At 40.8% G+C, this 26,638-nt stretch overlaps 1 protein-coding gene across 9 annotated transcripts in view; it reads left to right on the forward strand.

The window, feature by feature from the left end:
• Positions 1–1,119: 1,119 nt before the first annotated feature.
• The window catches only part of DCLK2 (doublecortin like kinase 2), a 77,111-nt gene continuing 51,592 nt past the window's right edge, over positions 1,120–26,638 (forward strand). For all 9 annotated transcript variants that reach the window (XM_085058226.1, XM_085058227.1, XM_085058228.1 and 6 more), the window contains exons 1-2: positions 1,120–1,531; positions 14,068–14,402. In XM_085058226.1, coding sequence (XP_084914352.1) covers positions 1,120–1,531; positions 14,068–14,402 — 747 coding nt within the window. The remainder of the gene's footprint in view (positions 1,532–14,067; positions 14,403–26,638) is intronic.

Below are 26,638 nucleotides of genomic sequence, written 5' to 3' on the forward strand. Positions count from 1 at the left end.
TCTTCTTCGGGCAACCTGTGCCAATGCGTCACCACCTTCACAGGGAACAATTTCGTCCCCATATCCGATCTACACCTACTCTCAGTTCGAATCCTTTACCCCATGTCCTATCACTACACGTCCTGGTAAAGCAGTTCCTCCGCAAATGACAGGGATGCGCTGTTTTCTGCCCCGCGGGATATATTTTAGGCTGAGGACCGTACAGAAGGAACTCTAGAAGCATTTTTAGCGTTTTAACCTAGTGACTGAGCCCACGTAACGCCGGGAGAGGGCTGGCTGGCAGTTCCGCAGGTGCGCCTGATGAGCGGGGGATCCTTGGACCGCTCCTGCCAGAGCCGCCGCAGCGAGTGACAAGGACAGCGTTAACCCCGTGGGAAAGTTGTTCCTCCCAATTCGTTCTCTGTTCCTAGAAGGACCCCTTTCCCTTCTCGCTCCCCCCGAGCCGCCGCTCCCTCCCTTCCCACGGCCGATCCCGATCCCGCCCCCGCGCCGGACGCGCTCCGAGCTGGCGCCTCCCCCGCGCCCCGCCCGCTCTGCTCTGCTCTGCTCCGCTGCGCTCCACGGCCGGGCCGCCAGCGCGCCGCTCCCGCCCGATCCGCTGCGGCTGCTTCCCTGCCCAGGGCGGCAGCGGCTCCTGCCCGCCGGGGAGCCGGGAGGCTGCGCCGCTCCCCGCGCCGAGCGGCAGTGCCGGTGCCACTGCGCCCGGAGCAGAGCCGGAGCCGGCGGAATAGGCGCTCCGGCCCCGCTGCTGCCCGGCGGAGCCAGCGGGGAAGAGGCTGAGCAGGGGACCCGCGCATTGTGCGAGCCCGCATGGGCACGGCGCGGGGGCGCGGCCGCGGGGCTGCTCCGAGCCTTTCGCTCGGCCCCCGGCATCGCCCGTAGGCGAGGGGCGCCGCGCTCGGCGTGAGGGATGCTTTTGTGCGCGGCCGCGGGCGCAGCAGCGGGTAGCGGCGGGGCCGGGGCTGCCGTGGCGGGGCAGGGCGGGCGCCGCGCTCAGCCGCAGCCTGCCGGCGACAGCGGCCGGGCGCGATGCTGAATTAGGCGGCCGAGCCCTTGCGAGCGCGGGGGACAGGCTTAGCAGCCCGTAGCGGAGCCGGGAGGGCGGGCAGGCGGCTCCCCATGGCGAGCAGCCGGAGCATCGAGCTGGAGCACTTCGAGGAGCGGGACAAGCGGCAGCAGCGCTCCGGGCCGCGGCGCGGCGGCTCCGGGTCCGGCGGCGCGGGGCCGCGGGGCAATGGGCTGGTGCCCAGCCCGGCGCACAGCGCCCACTGCAGCCTCTACCGCACCCGCACCCTGCAGGCGCTCAGCTCCGAGAAGAAGGCGCGCAAAGCCCGCTTCTACCGCAACGGGGACAGGTACTTCAAGGGCTTGGTGTACGCCATCTCCCCCGACCGCTTCCGCTCCTTCGACGCCCTCCTGGTGGAGCTCACCCGGTCCCTGTCGGACAACGTGAACCTGCCCCAGGGGGTCCGCACCATCTACACCATCGATGGCAGCAAGAAGCTCACCAGCCTGGACGAGCTGGTGGAAGGTGAGGAGGGACGTCAAGGTGCGGGTGGAGGTGACCGTGGGACCTGATGGGTTGCGGGCTCTCCCTGGGCTGAGCTTTGCAGCCGCTACCCTGATCAAGGCGGACAGGTCGCGTTGGTGACCACTGGCAGCCCCAGGGCCCTTGAGGGCGAGTGGCCGCGGTTGCCCGCTGCTGTGAGGGGCGGCAGGGCCTCGATTTCCCAGTGCGGACCATCCACTTCTCCCGTCACCCGAGTGCTGCCATCTGCATGCGCTGGGCTTGACTCCAAGGGTAGTTAAGCAGCAGGTGCTCTTTTCATCTGCAAGAAGTGTAAAGTTCTTGGCTACCTTTCACTTGTAAGAGAGGGAAATGCTGTAATTTAGTTCCCTAAGTATCATTGTTGACTCACAGTGGCTTCAGCTTTCAGAGAGGAAGCCCCAACCCCTTTTTTCACACAGTGCTGTGAAAAAAGAGTATCTATACCCTACCTCTTATTAAAACTAGCAGGTGTAAAGTCCTAGTTTCAAATGTGACCAGATCCATGTTAATAGAGGCAATTATCTATCTTGTCTGACTTTTAAAAGCATGTTATAGAGTCAGGTCTATTTCAGAATTGCTCCTAAGTAGCTTTTCATAATGTCACTTAGCTGCTGAGGTGGCTTAGACTTTGCAAATCTGAACAGAGCAGTGCTTCACTTTCTCAAAATGGGACCAGAAATACTATTTTGTGGATGAGACATATGCTCCTTTTTGTGCGGAGTGATAATTATCGGAATGAGGAGCAGAATTCCCCAGTCTTTTCACCTGATGTCTTAAAATACAGTTGAGGCTCAGCATTGCATGCTTTCCAAACTCATTGGTTAAGTTGTGCACGCTGTGAGGTTCACCATGGATGGTTGTCCTCAGGTATTTAATACATCAGCTACTGCAGTCTTCTACCCAGTGACTGTGTGTGCCAGGGATAGCTGGTTTGCATTAAGAGAGAAGGATATGTAGGCCTTCCAATGCCTGCTGCTTCCTAGGCCTTCAGCTACCTGTCCTTTAAGCTTTGGTTTAGATGCTTTACTTTTCAAAGCAGTGCTGAATCACACCTGGAGAATTTAATGGGAAAGGGGACCTGAAGACCTTTATGAAATCCACCAGTAAGGGCACTGGGAGTTAGGGACCAGCTGCTCCGCAACATGGAAGGGAAAGAGGAGAGGCTAGAGTATTTGCTGTGTCAAGTGGGTCTCCTTTAAAAAAAGTGTGCATGGAAGGGCACCTCCTGATAGTAACATTGTGCTGAGGACTTATGTGATTGACCATAAAGCTGCTCTACAGTGAAAACAGAGGAAACATTAAATGGTTGTAGAGTGAAATGCTGACCCTGGGGTGACAAAAGAAATGAAGTAAATAAAAAATTCTCATGATTTGGTGGTTAATTCAGAGATACCTTAAAAAAATACAGTATGCTGAAGTAGTGACAGAAGGGAAAGGAGGTAAAACTGGTGATAACTTGGGGTGACTTTTAAAATGTTGTAGCAGAAATGATATTAAGCATTTAGAACTTGAAACAAAGACATAATTACTTGCTGGACAGCAGTATAAATGCAGCATATACTCTCACAACTCTAATAACTGAAAGTAAAACTTACTCTTTGTCTCTTCAAATACTCATTGCAAGCATAACCTTTGTTGTGGCTCTTCACTGGAAGAATAAAGCAAAATAAATGTCACAATCCAAATGCCACTTCCAAGCTGTCTCAATGAAATAAAAGGGGGGGAAAAAAGAGTCCCAATTACTTAGTCATCTATCCATGACCAATACAACGCTCAGGAATCTTAAGAAAATCCTACAGCATCAAAATTGGATTAGTATTAGTTCTCCAGTTAGCATGCTAAAAACTTTACCAGTGTAAGACTAATCACCACAGAGAAAGAAAAGTATATGTAGGAAGGAAAGGACAGCAAACGAGTAGTGAATCCATCATTCCTTGAAATTATTTGAATTTTTTGCCAGCTGTTTTATTCTTGAGGTGCTGAAAGAGATTTGGTTTGGGTTTATTTTCCTTTTTCTTCTAGTTGCAGCACAGCAAGCTTGAATTTCTGCCCTCAAATAAATACTCCAACATTGGTGTTGTCTGAAAGCTTGAACTGCAGTAGCACCAGAAGTAGTTTCGAATGGTGTTTTGCTGAATTGCTTTTTAACATTTTCAGAACGGAAAATAAAAGTGAAGTGCTGTAGTGTATGCCAGCCACAGGCTGAGCACCAGACGGGCCATGGCTGTGTGATGCAATACTGAGCTCGCTGGTCTCTTGGCACATTCCCAGTGTTCCTGAACTGGGACATGGAGTCACAGCAGTTCAGGTTCAGTAGTGGCAGATCCATGCAGTGAGCAGAAGGTGAGTGCTCAGCAAACCTTGCCAAGCCAGCAAGATCTGCAGTAAACCTCTCTCAGCTCCAGCCTGTGTGTGTAGCTCTTGGACAGTGACGTGTCCAAGTGCAAGCAAACTCTTTAAGGCTTATTTGCTACTTATCAGGTTAATATCTGTCTGGGATATAAAAGCTGGCAGCATCAAATTTGGTATCATAATGAGCTGAATTGAGTCACTGATAAATGTTATTTTCGAGTTTGGGTGTATTTGGCAATCTGTTTTGCTGTTTGTCATTTTAAGGGAAAAATGGCTAATGCATAGACATACTGAGCATATCAAATATTGCTGTTATGAGTTGAGCCAGTCGAAAATTGTACCAGATCATGTTTATTAGTCAAAAATAGAAGCTCCATTTTAAGCATATTGCTTTTCTTAACTGGATATGACAATCAAAGAGGCATGCTCTGCTGGACCAGCCTGAGGCAAATATAATTTATATTCTCAGCCCCTGTAGATTAGGAAACATCATGGCTCATGTGTTTGACAGTTTTCACTCTTTTCTTAGAAAGGGAGGAGGGAAGAATGTCAATGTCTGCTCCTGATCTGTTTGAGCAGGCAGATCCAGAGAGGGGGTGGGGGTTGGGACTATTATGACTTTCTTACAATTTTCTTTCTTTCAGCTTTACTCTCAGACATAACACTACTTTTTACTTTTGAATAGGACATTCTATGTGTAATTTTATACTTACCCTTCAATATAAAAAATGGAGCAGATTAATTTTTATTTTCTACCAAAATTAGCTATTTAAGTGTTCATCAGTTTCCTTCAGTTTCTCCTAAAAATGTGGGCTTCCTAAAGCATAACACAATGGTAATAGAAATGTGCAGCTCTGTAGTCCTGAGCTATGTGTTTTACGTGGATGTTGGTTATGCTTTGTCTCTTTGCTTTCATTGTCTTGCTGGTGGAGGACATGGAGAATGCTGATTGTAAAAGTCTGCTGCAAAGTTGGGACTTATTGTTGGATTTTGGGAGAGGAAACCAAGTGCAGACTTTATTCCTGGAAAGAGAGGTTATGTTGATTTTTCATCTAATGGGAATCTTTCTAGTTCTTGAGAAAAATGGCTGAGAGTCTTTGTTCTTTCAACAACAATGCTTAATTAATACAGTCCTTTTTAAAATGTCAGTAGTTTTGTCTGCATGGATGTGCACAAAATCAACTGGCATCACATCTATAGGGAAGTCTTTGGGAAGGTTCTGGGCAGGGCAGTCCTTATACATGGCCAGGATGTGTAGCACAGGGCAATATCTGATCAACAGAAATGAGCTCTGCCTCACTAATACCGAGTAAGAGAATGTGTTTTTAAATGAGGTGTTGAACAACCCAAGTTTTTTCTGGCTTAGACCATTGTTGTTGCTGCCTATTACATTTTAATCCTGCATGAAGTACCCATGATTTTAGTTGATGTGCACTGTTGTATTAGGTCAATAATATCTTTTCTCTTGTTGGGGCAAGCAGATGGTAACACCAAGTAGGCATTTTGTATTTTTACTTGTTCCAAAATGTATGATTACCCTCCTGTGCTAAAGCCAGAAGCTGTAATGCTTTAAAAAAAAGAGGCAAATGTAGCAGATTGAATAAAGAAGGGTAAAAAGGGAGGATGAAAGAAGGATTAAAAAACACTAAAAGCATATTCTTCCAAATATGTGTTCAGATCACTGTAGTGACAGTGTAGTTTGGGAGCAATGGAATGTGGATGTGAAATGTGGATGTAATTCTTAGTTGACTTCCCATTCAGGTGAGATAAGAGCTCCACCAGCATCCATCTCCTAGTTTCAGGGATAGGGGAGTTGTAGTTTACCTGAAAAGGTTTATTTACTTCCTGTGGATTCTGCACATGGTGTTAGGTGTGTTTGATACCAGGTGGCATTGACTGTCTTGTGAAAGATTTTACCCTGCCTGAGCAGGGGGCTGAACCTCCAGAGGTCTCTTCCAACCCCAGCTGTTCTGTGTTCTGTGAAAGCCTGCAGGAAGCTGTTACCTGCACCTCTTGTCTAAATTAAGTTGAAAGAGAACTAGTAGCAGTTAGTCATCTGCTAGAATCCTGGTTGTCATCCCAGGTTTTAAAAAGTGGATAGGGAGCTCTGAGTGCTGTAGATGAGGAAAGATTGTGACTTATACAGCATTATTAAGGGTGATATGAAAGTGAATTGTAAAAAACTGATGAGAAGGGAAGTTGCTCAAAGGAAGGAAGGAAAGAGAAATTGGAATAACCTAATCCTTCATAAAAGGGGTTTTATTTTTAGATCAGTCATATATGCTCTAAATACGCTGTCCCGGAAATCTGCTTGGCTTTGTGTTACAGAACATGGAAATGGTACTCTGCTGTGTTTCCTAAAGTTAGGAGGTTAATCGCCCTAATAACTACCTTGCTGTGCTGAATTAGCAGCTTTTGGTACCTTTGAAACCAAAGAGTTGCACCCAAAGAAGCTGAGGAACATGAGGTGAATAGGTGAAATCTATCTTGATACCTGCCCTGTCCTGTGGGATTCACAGGGGAACACAGGCTTAAAAAATATGGAAACAGTTTTCCTACCCTAGGGATGTTTTTACCTGCGTCAGCTATATCACTTTGTTATGCAGAGAGCCATATAAAAAGGGATCCTTCATGTGACTTTCAGGAGATGGTGGTTATTAACCTTGCAAAAAACAAGCCAGAAAACCTCATTCAGATGCTTTTGTTTCAAATATCCCTATTGAGGATTTTTGAGCATTGCATGCTTAATTCATTCCTTTTGGTGCTCACTATGTGGCATATCAATAGCTGGTTTCTAACCTAATGCTAGGGAAAACGAAATATCTGGAAGTATTTCTTTAGTAGTCTCCATTTTTCAAGGACAAAAAGTCTGAATGTTTTTAGGCTATTTGTTAAATGCCTAGCAGTGAGGTTTGACTCACAAAAGTTGTGCTGTGAAGAGCCCCAAATGGTCAGGCAGCTGTTCCCTCAAAACTGCACATGTGACACTTTTAAAACAAAAGGGCAAGATGTATCCTAGTTTTTTCATTAGTACCTAATATGGCATGGCTCAATTTAGAATAGTTCATGTAGAGTTATAAAATAATCAGGGTTGAAAGAGACCTTTAAGATCATTCAGTCCAACCATCAACGCAGCGCTGCCACAGTAACCTCTAAACCACTGTAACCCCTAAACCATTTCACCATGTCCCCAGATCCAGATGCCTCTTAAACACCTGCAGGATGGTGACTCCACCACCTCCCTGAGGAACCTAATCCACTGCCTGGCTACCCTAACAGTGAAAAGATTTTTTTCTAATATCTCATCTGAATTTCCCCTGTCTCAGCTTAAGGCCATTTCCTCTATTCCTCTTACTGCAGGCATGGCAGAAGAGACCAACCCCACTTCTCTACAGCCTCCTTTCAGGGAGTAGTAGAGAGCCATGAGGTCCCCCCTGAGCCTACTCTTCTCCAGACTAAACAAACCCAGCTCCCTCAGCCATTTCTCATAAGACATGTTTTCTAGATCATTCATGAGCTTTATTTCTCTTCTCTGGACATGCTGCAGCATCTCAAAAGTCCTTTTGAAAGTGAGGAGCCCAAAACTGAATGCAGTGTTCAAGGTGTGGCCTCAGCAGTGCCGATTACAGGGAAACAAACACTTCCCTGGTCCTGCTGGCTAATATAGACCAAGATTCCACTGGCTTTTTTGGGCACATGGGCACTCTGTTGGCTCATGTTCAGCTCCTGTCAACCAGCACCCCCAGATGTCCCTTTCTGCTGAACAGCTCTGAAGCCACTCCTCACCCAACCTGTATATCATTGCATGGGGTTGTTATGACTCAGGTGCAGGACCTCCTGCAGTTGTGTCCTCAGCAGCTCCTGCAGTTGTGTCCTCAGCCCACTGATCAAGTCTATCCAGGTCTCCAGCAGAGCCTTCCATCCACTGAGCACATCAACACTTCCACCCAGTTTAGTGTCTTCTGCACAGTTACTGAGGGTGCACTCAATCCCCTTGTCTGAGCATCAGCAAAGATGTTAAACAGGATTGGCCCCAAAGCTGAGCCCTGGGAAACACCATGAGTGACCAGCTGCCAACTGGATTTATCTCCATTCACCACAGCTCTCTGGGCCCAGCCATCCAGCCAGATTTTTACCTATTGAAGAGTCCACCCACACAAGCTGCAAGCAGCCAGTTTTTTAGGAGGATGCTGTGGCAGATGGGGTGAAACACTTTACTGAAGTCTAGATAGACCCCAGACAGACACATCCACAGCCTTCCCCTCATCTACTAAGCATACAGCCTACTCTCCTTATCCATGCATTTTTATCTTGACAGGTGAGCTAGGCACATTTCCTGGGGGTTAGTATTGAAGAAATAGATGGCAAAAGAAAAACTTTGTGGATGAGTTTTTAAGTAACCCAACCACTATTTAGGCAGCTGATGACCTATAGGTATTTGTCAGTCAGATTGACCAGTGTAGTCTTATTTCCTTTTTTGTGGATGTCTTTCCATCCTCTGTGTTCATCATCTGTATTCTACTCTTGTCGGGGAATGGCGAGAGTTGTGTTTAGACTGTTGGCTGGTTGAAACTGGAATCTTTCTACAGTGAGCCTAAACCATATACACAGCACACATCCAGGTTTTGCTTCATGGACAGTGCATCTAGTTATTAATTCAGTGCAGCTAAATTATTTAGAGGCAGGTAATATTTCCTTGTCAATAGGCAACGTTTCATTTCTTCTAGCTGATTTTCTAATGCTATTAAGACCTGGAGAATCAGAAGCAGACTTACTCTGCTGATTTTATTGTGACCCAAAATACCAGCAGATGTTTCTCCTTTTAAGTTAGCATATGCACCATTTGAGGAGTTTTTGGAGGTAGCAGGATTTCTTCATGCAAGAACTGGCACTTTTAGCTTGCTCTGGGTACTATCATGAATCATAGGATGGATGGCACATATGCTCTGTTGAAATTATACTGTGAACTTATAAGGAGGTTTCAGACTTCTGCCAAAACTGCTCTGCAGCCTGGTTGAGCTTTCTGCTGTAGAATAGTTTGGCTGGGCTCAAGAGTCCCAGATGTCACCTACGCCTGTAATTGTTGCATTTTTCTCTGCATTTAAATAAAAAGAAGAAAGTATTGCTTAATAGATCTTACTACTCCATTAGCCTCTAGTTTACTTCTTTACCTGCAAATCTCAGGGTGATATTGGTGACTAAATTCATGCTCTGGTCTGAAACTTAGGGAGCTGATTCATGTTAATGTTAATGTAAGCTAAACTACATGGTATATACTTTCAGTAAGCAGTGACTCTGTACTAGTTAAAGTTAGAATGCATTAGCTCTAAACTGTTTCACGTTTATTAATAGAAAGTGGACCTTCAAACCATAAAATTGACCATATTGAAATCAGCAGTGAAAATACCTGAAGTATTGTTTATGCCTCTTTTTGGAGTTGTGTCAACTTTCTAGGGCTGGTAGATGTACAAATGCAAGAAGATAACAAAGCTGCAGCCTGATCAAAATGCCACTAAAGTCTCAGAAAATATTTCCCTTTTATTTGGGATGATAAGTATTTAGGTTAGACACATGAAAAATCTCATTCAGGGCAGTCAGTGAAACATGTTTGTGATTTTTAATTATACAGGTAACTGTTACTTTGAGAACAATGTTTAAAATCAATTTGATTGGTTGAATCCCTCCAGACCCCCTCAAAAATCAAGTATTATGTGTTATATTTCATAAATATTAGTTTTCTGGAAGATTGTGGAGATTATCAAAAGTGTGTACATGAATTAATCCCAAACAGATTTAAAATCAGGTCATACATGAGAGCTGTGAGCAAATATGGTATATAATATCACATTCTCCAGGTTCTTACCTACCAAAAAAAAAAAAAGGTAAAAAAGCAATAACCCTTCTACAAATGATTTGCTGTTTCTTCCAAACAGATATACATAAATGCACTTTCTACTTTGGAGGATGACTAAAATAATTTAAACAATAGCACACCTTTATTAATGCTTGCTTATCAAGAAATGGTGTTTTCTCAGGCATGCTTTTTGAATACACCATTCTGTAGGAAAGTTTCCTGTAGTTAACTTTGAGTGTGATTTAAGTTATCCCTGCCATTCTTTTCCTTACATATTTTCATCTGTTAAGTAGTCAATTGTATACCCTGTCAAACAAATAAATATTTAACTCATTCCTAGAAAACCATGCTTTATCCAGAGAGCAGCAATTGGCTTCCTAATTGTTCCTTATATTGCTTCTTGGTTTTTTTCATATCTTGCAGATTTTCAATAGCATTTATAAACTGTGGGTGAAGCCCTGGCTGTGGTGAAATCGTTAGATACTTAAGTAATAATTTCAGAACTTCATCCTTTGTCTTTTAGTCATCAAACAAGCAAGTCACTCAGTGAATGTGTTTTCTCACTTACAGCTCTTGCTGTAGTCCTGCCATATGTGCCTGCCTTGCAGGTGTAGTAGTAAAATCTGTTTTCCATGTGAAACTCGTACTTATATGTCTAGGAAATGAAAGCAGGCATGGACTTTTAAACACATACTAAACAATCTCTAATATACTACAGTTTTCAAGTAATTAGGCATTCCTTTATCTGCCAATAGCAGGAAAAATGATAATCCATTTTGGCTGATTTTTATCCTTCTTTTTTAAGCTGGAAGAGTTTGGGCTTCAATTTAAGGCTTGGCTAAATGCAGCTGAAACAAATAATTTGAAATTCTTTCTATTAATACATTGTTTCAACTTGAAAGCACTTCCTGGTATTTGTTACTGTGCTCTCTGCTTAAAGGAAAATAAGTAACAAGATGAATTCTGCATTGCAACCCCTTTAGGTAATCAAGAAAGTATTTTATTCAAGCATCAAGCAAAGGAACCAGTAAGAGACAAAGAGTTTTACATTGCTGTTTTAAATAAATATAGAATCTTTTGGATAAATATTGACTGAAAGTTTTATAAAAGGACAATTTTGGCTGTCCTATAGGGTGCTGTATTACATCTGTGAGAGATAATAGGTCACATTCCATGATAGTACAAAGAAGATGCTCTGTGTATGATTATGAGTCTGCAAAGACTAAGCCAGCATAGCCTGCTGAAACTCTTCTATGGTAAATCTTTGAGCAAAGGGACATTTTGTTCTCTACCTACACTTTATGTAAAGCAATTAATTTACTTCAGTTTGAGAGTCTGTTTCTGAGTAGCTTTAATTTATTTTTTTTTTAACTTTGTTAATTAAAATTTCAGCCCTGACATTTAACTTTGAGTTACCTTGTGTGCATTTGCTGGGTTTTTTTTTAATTGTCTAGGAAGTGCATTGGTTTTGAGTCATAAAAGATAATTCTGAACATGCTCAATGATGGCAAGTTTTGAGGTACTTTACAGAATTTATTTAAAACTTTTGCACGGAGATGGACAGACTGTTCTAAGAGTTTGTGCTGGTTTTGGCTGGAATAGAGTTAATTTTCTGCATAGTAGCTGGTATGAACGATGCTTTGGGTTTGTGCTGGAAACTGTGTTGATAATGGGGAAGTTTTGTTGCTGCTGAGCAGTGCCTACACAGAGCCAAGGCCTTTTTGGCTTCTCACACCATCCCACCAGTGAGTGGGCTGGGGGAAAAAGGAGTTGGGAGGTAATGCAGCTGGACAGCTGACCCCAACTGGCCCAAGTGATATTCCAGACCATATGACATCATGCTCATCTTATAAATCTGTGGGAAGAAGAAGGAAGAGGGAGAATGTTCAGAGTTACAGCATTTGGCTTCCCAGGTCACTGTTACCATGATGGAGCCTGGTGTTCCTGGAGGTGAATGAACACCTGCCTGTCTTCGGGAAATGGTGAATGAATTCCTTGTTTTGCTTTGCTTGCACCTGTGGCTTTTGTTTTCTCTGTTAGACTGTCTCTATCTCAATCAATGAGTTTTATTTTACCATTCTGATTTTCCCTCTTCCGTCGCACCAAGTGGAGTGAGCAGCTTCAGTGTGGTGCTCCGTGTGGAGTTACACCATGACAAGGTTCTGTGTCACCCAGTGAGGTAGCTGTAAAGGGAGAATAACAAAATGATCAGCAGGTATAATTAGTAAGGCTGTTGGTATGAATGAGAGCTGCCAGCTTCTTTGAGGTGCTTCTCATTTGGCAGCACTGAGTTTAGAGAGACACTGGCAATGGTTCAGAAAACAAGCGTAGCCCTTGAATCTAGTGTTGGAGGATCTGGTGGGGGAAGCTTTTGCTGCTGCTTGAGTATCTCATGCTATTTTGCAATAACAGGATAGATGAGGAAAACAGCTGTTGAACAAGAGCTGTGCACACCTTTAAAAGCACAGGGTATCTTATTTAGAAAGGCACTTTCTGAAGACATCCCATCCAATGTCTTGCTCAGAGCAGGTTTGATAAAATCAGATTGCTTGGAGATTTGTTGCAACTTAGCATAGAGTTCTGGGGCAGCAGAAGCTTCTAGACCACCACAGTCCTTACAAAGCTGTGTGCAGCTGAGGGCTCTTTTTCTCCTACCTGTAAATTAGTGCTAGTGTGCATCATTCAGCTCTTTTTCAAGCAGTTTATGGGCTGAAAACACCTCCTTTCTTTTAACTAATTTTTTGGGGGAAAGGAGTCTACCTTTGTCTCTATCAGTTTTTGTGCACCATTTGATCTGTGAACATGAGGAGGAATGATGGGAATGAGTGAAGAGGAAGGGAACAGGCAAGGCATCCACAGAACCTCACCCCAGTTTCCTAGCTTTGGAGTGGAATACAGTCCTCCTGATGTCTGTGGAGGCAGAACTGGTTAACAGAATTTCCCAAACAAAATCACTCTTAACTTGGCTTAATTATAATCAGTGTTCTTTCAAATACAGCAAGTAGACTTTCAAGAAGGTCTAAATACAAGATAAACTACAAAGCAGTGTAATTGGTATTGGAAAAGAAACAAGAAAGTCTTTCAGCTCAGTAATTCTTTAGGGCTTTGAAAATTGTTTAGTATCTTGCTTTTAGAATAATCTCTGCAATGTCTAAGATAAATCAACCCTCCAAACTAGAGTTCAGAAAGTAAAAATATTTAAAAGTTTTACAGCATGTATCTAAATGTAGATATATACCTTGTAACTCTTACAATCCTGCCCAATAGACGTATGTTTACTCTTTACTCACCTTGCAGTGCATGTAAGAGGTGAGTTTGTTTTTTTCACCAGTGAACTTAAGCTTTAACATTGGAACAGGTTAGGGTTTTTAAGATATATGTAGCTCTTCTGCCTGGCGGAGTGGTGTATTCAGTCAGTTTGTGATGTTTACCTTCCATCCTTCTGGCAATACTCTGCGCTTTCAAGAATGTCCTGGGATGCCATTTTGTGATACCCCAAGGATGTGGGTTACACAAATAACCCAGAGTTAAAGATGTCCTTTGTAATGGTTTACATCTTGAGTACTGCCATCAGGTGTCCAAAGAGTTGTGGTAAGCAGCAAGCAGTTATCTTTTCTTCTTTAAAAAAACAAACAAACAAAAAAACCTCAACAAACCAGCTTTGAAATTAAACAAACCAGGCAAGAAATTAAAACTGTGGAAGTGTAGATGTCCTATTATACTTTCATAGTCTCAAAAACTCATTTGTGGCCTCAACAGGTGTTCATTGGTCTAAAAAATATTGAAGTGGATACATCTCAAATGTGTGTTCTTGGTAGAAAGGTGGTAACTCCTGGTAAATTAATAGGCTTTCAGGGTGGATATCCTGAGATGTTTAAATTTTATTCTGTTAAAACTTGCTGTTGTAAAATAATTAAACAAAGACATGGGTGTATGCATCTTGAAGTATATGGTTGAGGGATATATAGGGAAGGACCTAGATATTTGCTGTAGGAGAATGCTCTTAATGTCATTTATTGTGAGCTCAAGTAACTTAAGCACTTGCAAAAGGACTCAAAATCCAAAAACATGAAATATTTTTAACCTCCTCATTACCCCCTACCATTTTTTATTTTGTTTCTAAACCGGAGGTCTTTTGAAACCTGTTGAAAGCACTCTGAGTGGTGGATAGCTCTGATAATTTGCAGCCCTCCTTGTCGAAATACAGGAAAATCACTCCCAAAATATTTGTCTTTTTTGTTTTGTGTCGTTTTTAAGTTGACAAAGTAGCTGCCAAGCCCCTTAAACTGTGCAAATGTCCTCCTCTTTTCAGGTGAGAGCTACGTGTGTGCATCCAATGAACCGTTCCGCAAAGTTGATTACACCAAGAACGTCAACCCGAACTGGTGTGTGAACATAAGGACTGGCTCCAGTCGGTCCTTGACGTCCTTGTCATCCACAAGGAGCGAAGTGAAGGAGAGTAAAGATTTCATTAAACCCAAACTGGTGACTGTTATCAGGAGTGGAGTAAAGCCACGGAAAGCTGTGAGGATTCTGCTGAACAAGAAGACTGCTCACTCCTTCGAACAGGTCTTGAACGACATCACCGAAGCCATTAAGTTAGACTCGGGGGTAGTCAAGAGACTTTGTACACTGGATGGGAAGCAGGTAGGAGAATAAACTGCTTTGGCCATGTAATAATCTAAGTTGCTTTGTTTTCATAAGTTGAATTCTTGTTACTGTATATGCTTTAGTTTGCTTCTGAATAATGGCAGTTTAAAAAGGTCAACTTAAAAAAACTTTATTAAAATATTAATATACACAACGAAAATAGGATTGTCTATAGTGTAAAATAAGTGCATCTTTACATTCAAGTAAAACAAAATCTTTTTATGCTCCCTCTTTTGCATTGCCTAAAAAAGTGCCTGTTGATTAAGTAATTCAGTTGATTTTAAACATTTAAACTTGTAAAGATACCTATGTGTTTTCAGAAGCAGAGTCCTGCTTTCAGACTACTACATAGTGATGAGTGGTGTAAGGAAAATATTGATTTCTCCTTCCATTGCACTTCTGCAGATTGCAATTTCCAGAGGTAGTTACTGACATGAGCTGAGATCAAGAATTTTATCTGAAATGGGTAATTTTGGGAGGATGGTCACATCTCTGCAACTTCCTTTTTTTGCTTGTAGTTTCACCTCTCCAAAAACACTGCCAGGGTTAATGATAGGGTCGGTCTGTGTTCTTGCTCAGAAATACAAAGGAATGGCCCACAGGATGTTTTCCTCCACCAGTTCAAAGTGTCAGGGATATGTTCACTGTTGATCAGTTGCATTAGTGACTCAGCCCTTCATAGACCTTGATATTTGATTCTTTTATTTGACACTGTTGTGTGGCTCTGACAGCATTGTGACTTTAGTAGTAGAGCAATAGACGCTGCAGTGTAGATCACATCAGGTATCAAGTACCTGGACTCTTGTACTATTGACTAAATATTAGTATCCTTGCTCATTCAACAGGTATTTCTGTACACCTGCATAGCTGTACATCTGCATGAGCTATTTGTAAAAGGTTTCAGTTGTGTTCAGAGATGTGGACTTTCTTATTTTCAAGCTTTTTATGATGTTTAATGCTTAAAAATCACCTGTTTGTCGTGCAAGTTTCTAGCAAATGTACTGCAGAACAAGTGCACATAAATTGCCTCCATATGTCTCTGGTTATGTTCTGTGTGCTTGGATACAATTCTTGTAGTGAAGTATGGGAAAAGAACAACTTCTGTGTTTTGGTAAAAGTATAGCTAGGCAAAGGCATCCCTGAGACTCTTGATTGTGTTTGGTGGCAGCACAATGATGTGCTCTTTCGTTCTTCTAACAGGTTTGATTTTAAATGAGATTTGTTAATGCTACTTCTTAGGAGAGAATCCTTCCTAGGAACATCCAAAATGTGTTTTAGTCATGTTTAATTTAATTCATAATAAAATTGCTTTGAGGATATTTATAATGCCATAATTAGTCTCTTCTGCCCATGAAGTATTCTGTCACTGTCTGAGATAAGATGATTTTAGTCTTCTCAAGCAAGTAGAGAGAGTCAGTAAGGGGAAACTCCAAAAACTAGGATTGTCAGTTCACATTCACCTCTTTTATTGCATTGCTAAAACAGCAGAAACTCACTGATCTGCACTGATTTGGAAGATGCACTAGTACATAGGGATCAATAGAAGGGTAGTGTGGAATGTCACATATGTTGCTTGCATGTTAATGTCACCCATGGTGGATGTTGACTGTCTTCAGTCCATGGTGAGGATGACCAATTTTTGGTAATGCTCCAAAATAAGATTTTCATTTGCTGCAGACCCTCCTCCTCCCCTTCTGTGATAAAGGCACTCATCGAACTTGGACTGCAGCTGTAGGAGTGTTCTCAAGCAGGACTGAGAAATCCCTAATTCTGACAGGCTGCAGAGACTCCATGCAGCTGCCTCTCTGTGTAAACTGTTCCAGCAGTAGTAATGCATAAATTTGGAAACCTCCCTTCAACTGGGAAGAAAAGCCTTGTGCTTTTCCACAGAATTTGGGAAGGAGCCTCTGTTGCACACCCATAGTGTAACTGTATTTTAAGAGGCTGTCAGATGGTGCCCCAAAGAGAAGACCTATCACTTTAAACATCCTTACAAAAAGAAAAGCCTTTTATTACTTATCTGTGAGGATGGAGAGTTCTGGTTTGGGTTTTTGTTTTGATTCTGTTTATTTCTCTTTCCCCACAGTGAAGGGCTGACCCTGTTTGAGGCAGTAGGGCTTTTTTTTTTTAATTTGTTTGTTCATTGCTGGTATATGTAGAGGTTGGTGCCGAAGGGCTTTTTGGGGTTTGGCACTTAAAGAGTTGCTTTGCTGCCAATTACCAATTGGTGGAAATTTCTGAGCCTATTTTCTCTAATGTAGTAATTGCTTATTCTTCTAAATCTGCTAGGGAGGCAGATCTTTTATGTTCGCTGTAGTGTTGGCACAGCTTGAAAGGCAACCATTAAAAAAAGGCATTTTGTAAATGGCTATGTTCCTATAAATGTAGCTCTTGTGTTTCCCATGCTTCTGATTTTTTTTTCTTTTCCTTGCTCCTTCATATTTTTATCTCTGTGGAAATACTTTTTTTTAATTTTTTTTTTTCTGAGTGGCTAGACATAGGCTGTATTTTCTGTTTAGTATGAAATTCAGGCTGAAATTCAGCTGTTTAAAACATGCATGTATAAAATTTGTATCCTTTACTTAGGGAATGCTTACTCTGTTAATATGTGGTGTGATTTTTTTATTCCAGTAGAACCATTTAATGTGTAGGAAGAAATGATGATAAAAACAGTAATCTTTCTGACCAGTGCAGCTGAAAAGATGTCCTCAAGAGAGTTTTTATTTACTCTCCTGACTTCATGAGTCTTCACTGTAGCAACATCTTCATGATAATAGTAATACAGAGAATAACACCTGAGTTGGATATTTTGTTGGATATCCTTGATTATTGTGTGTGAAAACAGATGAGTATCTGGTTTTTAGTTGTAAGATTTTATAATGTTTGCAAGGTTTCCTTTTATCTTCAGTTTCAGCATGAATGCTGCAACTTAACATATTAGTGCTTTGTAGCCTGAAGTTTTATTTTTTAACTATCTTGTTCCAGGGCTGACTTCTAACTTTTAAGCTATTGAGCAGCCAACATTTTTTTACCTCCCAAGATTTTTGCGATGATTTCTAAATGAGGACAAATATCTCTGTAAAAATAACTAGGCTTTAACTTTGCAGTGTAGGCTTCTGCTATTCCAGTCCTTGTGCTTCTGACATTGAGGTTTGCCTAATATATTTGCTTGACCGAAGTGTTTTCCTTACTTGGCTGCATTTTCCTGGAATCTGTCACTATCCTACTGTGAAGCAAGGACAGTCCGACTGAAACTTCTCCAGTTGGGAAGTTAACTATTTGTTGTCTCTGCAGAGAATGGAGGATTTCTGTCTTGCTAAACAAGCTTCAAGCTTCAGGCATTGTGAAGTGTGGGGTAGCAACTTTGTAATAAATTTGGGAGTGAAGTGGGGGGAATTTCCTGTGAGAATCTCACAAAAAACCATACAGAACTCTGAAGCTTGTGTTATTTGATACACAAAAGACAATTAAATCTTCACACTTTTTCAGCTTGCAGTGATGCAGTTTGATGGATTAATATCCGTAACAGGATTGAAAAGGTGGATGAGCCACCTTTTCTGTACTTCATTCCCAAAATAGTGAGAATGCACCAAAAATTAGCCTTAATTTGAAGGTCCTTTTTTGTGGCCCACGGGTATGTTGGTGGCTGTTTCTGAAACCAAAAGCTCCCCAATGTTCTGTTAATGAAGTTTTTTGACAAAGTACTCATTAAAAACAAATAGGTAACTGAAGAAAACAGATACTACATATGGATGTACCTAACACTCATTATGCTCTCCTCTCAGAATTTTTTTTTTATTTTCTAGTGACAGATTTGAAAACTTAGTGTAGAAGATAGAAATTGAATTTTTGGAAACTGCATTTTGCATTTACTTTGCTGTTAACATACCCATCACAGAGGGCAGAAATCAAAATAATGGACGAGCAGGAGAGATTTTGTTTATTAGTGTAACAGGTATTCTCCATTGATTCTTTTGGCACATGGGCTTGTGTCATTCAAATCTCAAAGATTTCCATTAATATAATATTTTTACTACAGTCCTAATCTCAGGCATCTGACTGTTTAGTACTGAAGCAAGTTTTAGAACTTATGAATTTCCTTTTTCTCAGTTGTGTAGGTGGTCATATTTGTATGAGATGGTTTTTTGAAAAAAAAATTTATTGCAGTTAAGTAAGTGTTTCTAGCAAGTATTTCCCTTTAGTTCAATTCTCTCCTACCAAAGAAGGAGGTTCCTTAAGGAACCAGCTCTAGAAGTGTAATTTTGTGTGTGTGATTTAATTGTACTGTTGCATCACTGGTATCTCATTGCAGGTTGAGAAACAACTGTAATAGAAACTTGCTTCAGAGTTAGCAGGCATTACTTGCAGTTGAAAGCTACCAAACTAAAACAAGTTTTATCATGCATCTCAGGCTTTAACCTAGTACAGGAACTGTAAAAATGTATTGGAAATGGCACAGGTTTGAATTTCTGCTACAAGGCACTTTGCAAGAACACACATAGCCAGCTTTTTTTTTTTTCTGTTCTAGTTCTGCTGAAATTTAAGATACCATTTTAAGCTGAAATGTTGCATTAATCTGCAAATATGAGGGGAAGAAATCCTTAAGCCCTTGCATAGCTCACAACTCTTAAAATGGCTTATATATTGTTACAGAGGAATGTCAGTGGCAGCTGCAGAGAGAGCAATTCTCTGCAATGCAGATCCCAGAGAAGGCTGGAATTTGTGGGCAAGGAGTCTTTCCTCACCTCACTTCCGGATTTTTAACAGTAGTGATAGTCCCTGAATTAATCTTAAAGACTGAGGGTCACAAGAGGTAGAGTCGACTTTTAGAAAGTGATTTAAATTTGCCAAACTGCAGCCAAGTGATTGGGGATTTGACACTATGGATATGACTGCCAATAGAACTATGGAAAGAGGAGATATGTAGCATAGAAAGGCTTTTCAGAATTCATGGTTCATATCCACCAGAAAAAGCATATGAATCTGCTTATATTTTGGGAAATGACGCAAATAGTAGCTGGGTATGTTCTGGGATAGAGGGATACACAGTCTTTACATTGGTTTATAAAGGTTCAGCAGGGTGTTTGCAGCATCATATGAGGGAATGGGAACAGGACCAGCAGAGACCTCTTGCTGTAGCAGTGGGAGAGCACTGCAATGTAAGAATGAAGTACCAACTGGACAGAGGCATTTATATTGTTGGTTTGGAGTTTTTTCATTTATTCGTTTGTTTGTTTGAAATTTTTGTAGCTGACATGAATGCACAAATTAGTACTGTTTCTCATGCAGTAAAAGATTTTGTGGAGATGCACCCAGAAGTTGTATTTAGATTGTCTTTAAGGAAAGAGAATAGAACTTCCAAAAGAGAGATCTTCCAAGAGAGTAGGAACTAAGTGGCCTGGGAAGTTAAATCAGAAAATATACATGCAGTACAGACAAGGAAAGCTCATACTACATGTCAAGAGCCATTTTTCTCATTCACTGGATCAACTGGAGACAAAACCAATGTGGAAGAGGTAGAGATTACTTTCCAGGGCATAGAGAAACCCTGAAAAACAGTATAGAGGAGTCCTGGATGAGTCGAATCATCCTACAGCTGCTGTTCCTTTGATGAGATGTGGGTCCCTAAGGGTGACCTAAATAAACTTAACTCGCAGATTTACAGGGCAAAAAATTGATGGAGAAGTACTGTGAATCACGTTCTGATGTTTGGCTGGATTATTTCCCTCTCTTTGTGTCAACATGTAGCAGTGGAATACCTGTATCACCTGGAAGTTGAAAAATGTCAGATTTGGTTCAGTCACCTTCATGGGTGTTACAGAACAGAAGGGCACTGACAGAGCACCTGCCTGCTCAGGGAGCCTGCTGGTTTGGGTTGAGCTCTGGACACAGAATGCTTCAACTGAGTGCATGATGTGGCGTTTTGGGAAGGTTTGTGGACTTTTTTGTTGGTTTTTTGTTTGTTTTAGCAATACATAGTTATGAACCAATGGGTTGGCTGGGGAGAGAGAGAAAGGGAAGAAAATAATAGTGGCTACTTCTTTGTTCTGAAATAAGGTTTTTTTTTCATGCTGTCTTTTCTCATCAGTCAGCTAGGGAAGCATGGTCCAGAAGAAAATGTACTACTTACAGAATGCACATTTGGAATATTGTTGTTCTGAGTGGTTATTGATGATTCACTGCCAAACCGGAATTTCATATTGAGCAGGGGTCAATAATGTGTGTCTGTACAAGTCTCTGGAAATGACCTGGAAGATGGAATGGAGGATATGCTGAATAAATACAGATGAGCTACAGGAAACCTGGTCAACAGGAGATTAGGAACTTGACATACTGCAGAAATAGCTTAGGACCAACCAGGTTGAGTAAGCTTACACTCACTGGCTGTTAACAATGCAGATAGGAAACGACAAGTGGTTCTGGTGGAAGTGGTAAAGGATCACAGCTGAAGATGTGCAGATGAATTAATGGTGTCACTGGTTGTGCCTAGGAGGGGAAAGCCAACATCCATTTGGAAGTTACAGTCAATCATTTTGTTTCTGGGGTACGTGTCAGATGCCCACTTTGCTCTGTCCTACTCAGGGCAGAGATGCAAGCCATTATTTCCATTATTATTTTGATGGAAATCCAGAAAAGAATAAAAATATGCCAGAAAACATGTCCTGTAAAGAAAGATGGGAGGAAATGGGATGGCTTAGATTATGGAAAGATAATAAACAAGTTTTCTGGGGGGGATGAACATAAAAAAACCTAGCAGCAAAAGAAAGTTACTTCTGTGTGTTCTCTGCATATTAAAAAAAAAAAATAGGCTTACCGTCAAGATCAGATCCTACAGAACTCAGTGGTAGATAGTCACTGTTAAAATAAGATCAATGAAGACTTGATTTTTTATTATAATTTTCAGCAGATAACTGGAGTCTGACAGTCTCTAAGGTTTCTGAAAACTGATTGGATTTGAGTGTTTTTGGTAACTAAAGGTGATCTACCACTTTGGAAGAGCTGTTAAGCTGGAGATAAAAACCTGAATGCCTGTTAATACTGAAGTGTGCATGCATACACACCTGCAAAAGTAAGTTTTATCCTAGTGATAGCAAACATCTTCTGATGTTTGATGTGAAACATGATTCAAGGGAAGTTGGGCTTTTACTGAAGGCTGGAATTGTTTCCGAGAACAGCTCTGGACAGATGCCTATGTCTAGTTAGTGTGGGATACAAACCTTGCAAGTCTTACTGAAAACAAAAGAATTAAAGTGGCTTTAATCTTCAGGAAGTCTGTATGGCAGGAAATGAATTCATCCATGGACATTGCTAGGTGGTATTTTTGGTCAGACTTCCACTCGGTGTGCTCAGAACTGGGAGCCATGGTTATTTATTGCTAGAAGGAAGGAGGAAATAGCAGAGGAGATAATTTTGGCCTCTGCTCATGGACATAGAAATGTTCTCATCTGTAGTTATATATGGAAGAAAGTGTTTGTCTGAAACCAACCTGAAATTAACCCTGCCCTGTCATAGTTGTTGCAATCTGAAAAATACCCTAAATATGAAAATACAGAAATCTTTTCCCAGGCACATAGCTTGCCATGGAACACTTTCCAATGCATTTGCATTACATGCAGTGGTGCAAAGTACACAGGCAGATAATATGGGGTTTATGATTTTGCCTAGAAAGTATTTACAATTTTATCACAGTTGCCAGAGGATCACATTACCAGCCCAATTACAATTTTAAGAAAAAAAAAGAAAATACAAAATGGTAAGGATTTCATTTCAAAGCAGCAAAATTGTGATGTGTAAGGTGCTGCAGAAAAAGGATTAAAAAACAAACAGAGCCTTGAACATCGAGGGAGTCATTGCAGAAGAGTTGTGTTAAACTTGAAATGAACAATAATGCCGATGGAGCTCTTCAGCTTTGTTGCATATGCAAAAAATAAAGGTCATGCCATATGAAACAGCCACAGTCTAGCACTGGAAAACTTGGCTCTCTGGAACAAAGCTCTTTAGAATTTGTCACAGTGGGGGATCCCCTGTGTCTTATTCTTGCTTTCTGGAGATCAATAACCCAGAATACAGTACAGACAGAATGGAGAACGTATCTCTTTCCTTCCCACAGGGATGCATAATTCTGGCTGTGGGGCTGTGGTGTAAGGTTACTGGGAATGTGATGGCTGGTGTCCACTGGGTGGGAATTTAATCTTTGTCAGTGAGGTACAGTTTAGAGATGTAATCAGTAATACCCATTGCCTTTGGACCAGCAGGTTGGTGAAGTGTGATGTTAAAGTAATAGAGTATTTCTAAAAACGAACATAAAATCAGAACCTGGTGTGAAAGTCAGCACTTTTAAATTAGAGTGTGGCAACTGAAAGAAATTGCTGATATTTTAGCTAACAGCAAGCATGTGTGTCCTGTTAAAAGTGACATCCAACTTGCTGAAGTCTTTGTGGATCTATGGAGAGGATAAATGCTGCTGGGATTTCATTTTTTGTGTGCGCACACCAAGAGCTGACAGCACTTAATAAAAATGACATGCTGCACAGTGTGGGAAGCAATCACTGCAGAAGTAGTGGTGTCACCAGTGGTAGCGTTGTATCTTTGTTGATGTATGATTACAATAATTTTAGTGATGGGTTACAGGAATGGTGTGTGTAGCTCTTGGAATAAAAGAGCGCTATGCAGCCATTGTCTGCCATCTGCCATGCTAAAGATTGGCTCACATGACTTGGAAACTAAACCTTGGGAATTTGTTATGTCCCGCTGAGCCTGCCCATTAACAGATAATTAGTCTGGTAAAAATCTTTTGAATTCATTCTGCAGCTGTCATATGCCAGATTAGGATTTGTGTCACAGGTTCCTCATTACTTTAAGATCTTGGAAATTTTTTTTCCTGTAATTAAATTACCCTATGTTCCTTCAGTAAACAGTTCTTACATGATACCATTCTAACATGCAAATTTTCTTTAAGAATCCTGTTACATCTTACAGTGCAAAGCTATTTACCAACCATGTATGAAAGGGTTTCAAGGTTGAATTTCATCCATTCCTGTTTGTAACTGAGTCTGTAACCAGACTTTCTAGTTTTGGGATTTGGCCTTCAGGTTGTCAGGCTGATGGATCTGTAGCTGTTTCTTGTTTGGCTCTAATCAGATAGTCTGTTTCTTCAGTCTACTGAAACACAACTGAAATCTTAAAATATGAATTTTTATATTTGTACCAGTTACTAAGAAAAATGGTGTTCTGTTCCATACTAAATTAATGGCAGGAAATATGAAACAGTTTGTTGGAGAGAGGAAAGGAACCTTCATCTTTAATGTTTAAAATATTGCTGGCTGATTAATTTGCAGTGAACCTTTAAACAAAGAAACCTGAAGATTCTGAAGGAAAAGTAATATGGAAGTAATAGCAACACAAGCCAACTCTTAAAAGCAGAGCTTCCCAGCACTTAAAACGAACAGTGACCCTGTTTATGGCTTGCAGATTGAAAGCTTTGCATAGGAGGGAGTGATAACTCAGTGTTTACAGTGTAGGCAGTAAAAGTCAGTGTTCTTGTAGCACTTGTTCACTGAGCCAACAATCTTTTTTTTTTCTGTTGTGCAAATATGCAATCTACACCATGTTATTAAATATTTATTGTGTTCATATTTATTTGGTGTTTTATTTACTGATACATGGCACAAGATATCTCCGTAATTATGAAAGGCTTCCTGGAGAAACCAAAATATTTCAGAAGAAAGCAAAAAAGAATAGAATATAACTCATAAACTAAATGGTGAGTTAGATTTTTGGCAAGTAGATTTGGCTTTTCTTGGCTTTTCCCATCTCATCTCTAATTTTCAATTCAATTAGTACTTAAGGAGTTCTTATTTATGGATAAAATTATTGGAAAATATGCCAGTCAGCTAAGAAAAGTAAAGATGATTATGAAGTAAAGAGTACCAAAAGAGCCAGAATCCTCTTTGTAAGTGATTTCTGAAGGTGACATTTTCTTGCATGTAGAAACTTGCTGTTCCTCATTTAAAGAAATCAAGGGTCTGGTTGATTTAACCAGGATAAAATTGATCAAGAGAGAATCAAGCATGTGTGATAAGCATTCCTTATTCTCTCTGTATTTTTCAAGGGACACAATAATACAGACACTTAGAATATACCCATGTGGCTGCACAGCAGACATGTGGAGAGGTTGTGGAAATTGGTAACTGTTCTGGCTCGATTTGCAAAGAGAGCACACTGGTGTGTGGGACATTTGACTCAAAAAAAACCCCATTTCTGCAAACAGAATCCATCCTCCACAATTGGCTTTATATAAGCATAAGAGGAAACATGGCACAGTGAAGTTTCCTGGTAGACAACTATCCTGGCCAGTTTTCTTTGTGGCTGGTCTTTTTGGCTCAAAGGGAAAAGTATTCTCTCCACCTCCCTGGAGCTGGGGGGTTAAGCAGGGAAATCTGTCTGCAAATACCCATGCAAGCTCTGTTATGTCATTTTTTCACACTGATCTGTTGCATTAGAATCTATTTTTAATATTTCTTTAATATATACTTGCAAATTTTAGAATATATTAGTTTATATTTTTACTTAAGCAAAGATGCAGTAAAATGGATATTCTGAACTTGTGAAATCTAAGAGAACGATGAACAAATGATGAAATCTCATTCACAAAGCTCTGTCCTCCTTCACTTTCTTACACAATCAGTACAATTTCCTGGAGTTTTAGTGTCAGAGTGGTGTTATTACCTGCAGTCCTTGAAGTCTGTCACCTCCTTAAGAGCACACTCCTAGTTTAAGCACTAATCTTCCTTTACCTGACAGGGATTTGCTCTTGCTTTTGGACTGATGGATGTAATCGGATGCACAAAAACCTCATCATTGTCTTCTGTCACAAGTTATATTGAGAAACACATGGGATAAGGTGAAATCCAAGCTGCAAAGATGTTTTTTGAAAAGTTTTTAGCGTCCAAGAGGGCTTTGAATACTCTAGGAACTAGTAATTATTATACAGGTTTTCTTGGTTTTGCCACATGAATACATTTTGATTTCTTACAGCACACTTCACCTTTTGCACCTTATTTTTTACTGTCTTCTACTTCTCAAATATTTGACTTATAAATAATGTATTTATGACGCTTACATGTCAACAACTTCTTTTTTCTCCCATCTATGTGTCACTGAATATTCAAGTTTCAGAATGGTATTACAGTTAGTGGGGGAATGAAGATGTTTGATATTTCTTCTAATGGATAGACACTTGTCTGTAATTTCCAGAGTAATTCTCATGGCTTGCTCACATGTTTTGGCAGTAATTAGTTGGAGATGAGGATTCCTATTCCCTGAGCTTCTATTTTGGAACTTCTTTTCATCTTCATTTAAGACCTACATAAGAAAGTATGAATGGCACCACATATAATGCTAATGGAATTAAAATGACATGCCAGATATTTTGTTTCTTTCAAGACAAATCAAAACACATGAACAGAAAATTTTTAGAAATAGGGAGAGACTATGTACCTTTATAAATGGCTTGGAGTTTAGCAACTTTTATTAGTTTTATCTGAGAATCTCTGAAGCCTCTGTCATAGCAGTTTGTGAGAAATAAGATTTATATGGGGCTTTTGGATATAAACACCTAGCAGAAGTTATTAAGTATGGGGGAAGGGTATGCCTGAAAACTCAGCCTGATTGATGTTTAAGCAAAAAGCACATCTAATTTTTAAGCTATTAAAATATGATCAGTCACATGGAGTTTTCAAGGTCAGATCACAACACTTAAACCTTCTTTCTTCATCTCTTGGGAGACAATGCAAGCCCAAAAGTTTCTTTACAGTTATCTGAAATTGAAAACTTCAGTTTATCCATATTGCTTAAATAAGGATTCTTAAGTAAGCAATAAAAGCAGGTTTCATTGCATTATCCCTGTCAGCAGTGTCTTCACTTGGTGGCTGGGAGTGGAAGGCATTGTTTCTTTATCAAGAGCCTCTCTGGGGAGAGGAAATGGAGTAATCCATGGTACAATGCTATGGAGAATGTTGCTGTCCTGAAGAAAATAGTTTGTACTTACTCTTCTGGTTATACAAAATAAATTATTTTTTAAAAAGTCAACTGGTAAACTAAGGAAAATGTGATGCATACCTGCTGTGGCTGTTCTCCAGTGCTTGGACACAAATACTCCATGCACACTGAGGTATGTTTTTCTGGACAATGGAAAAGCTGTGAGAATAGGTCTCTGGGTATTCCTTCTAAAT

This window comes from Lichenostomus cassidix, chromosome 4 (genome assembly GCF_008360975.1).
Source record: "Lichenostomus cassidix isolate B80296 chromosome 4, HeHo_3.0, whole genome shotgun sequence".
In the NCBI taxonomy this organism is placed as follows: domain Eukaryota; kingdom Metazoa; phylum Chordata; class Aves; order Passeriformes; family Meliphagidae; genus Lichenostomus; species Lichenostomus cassidix.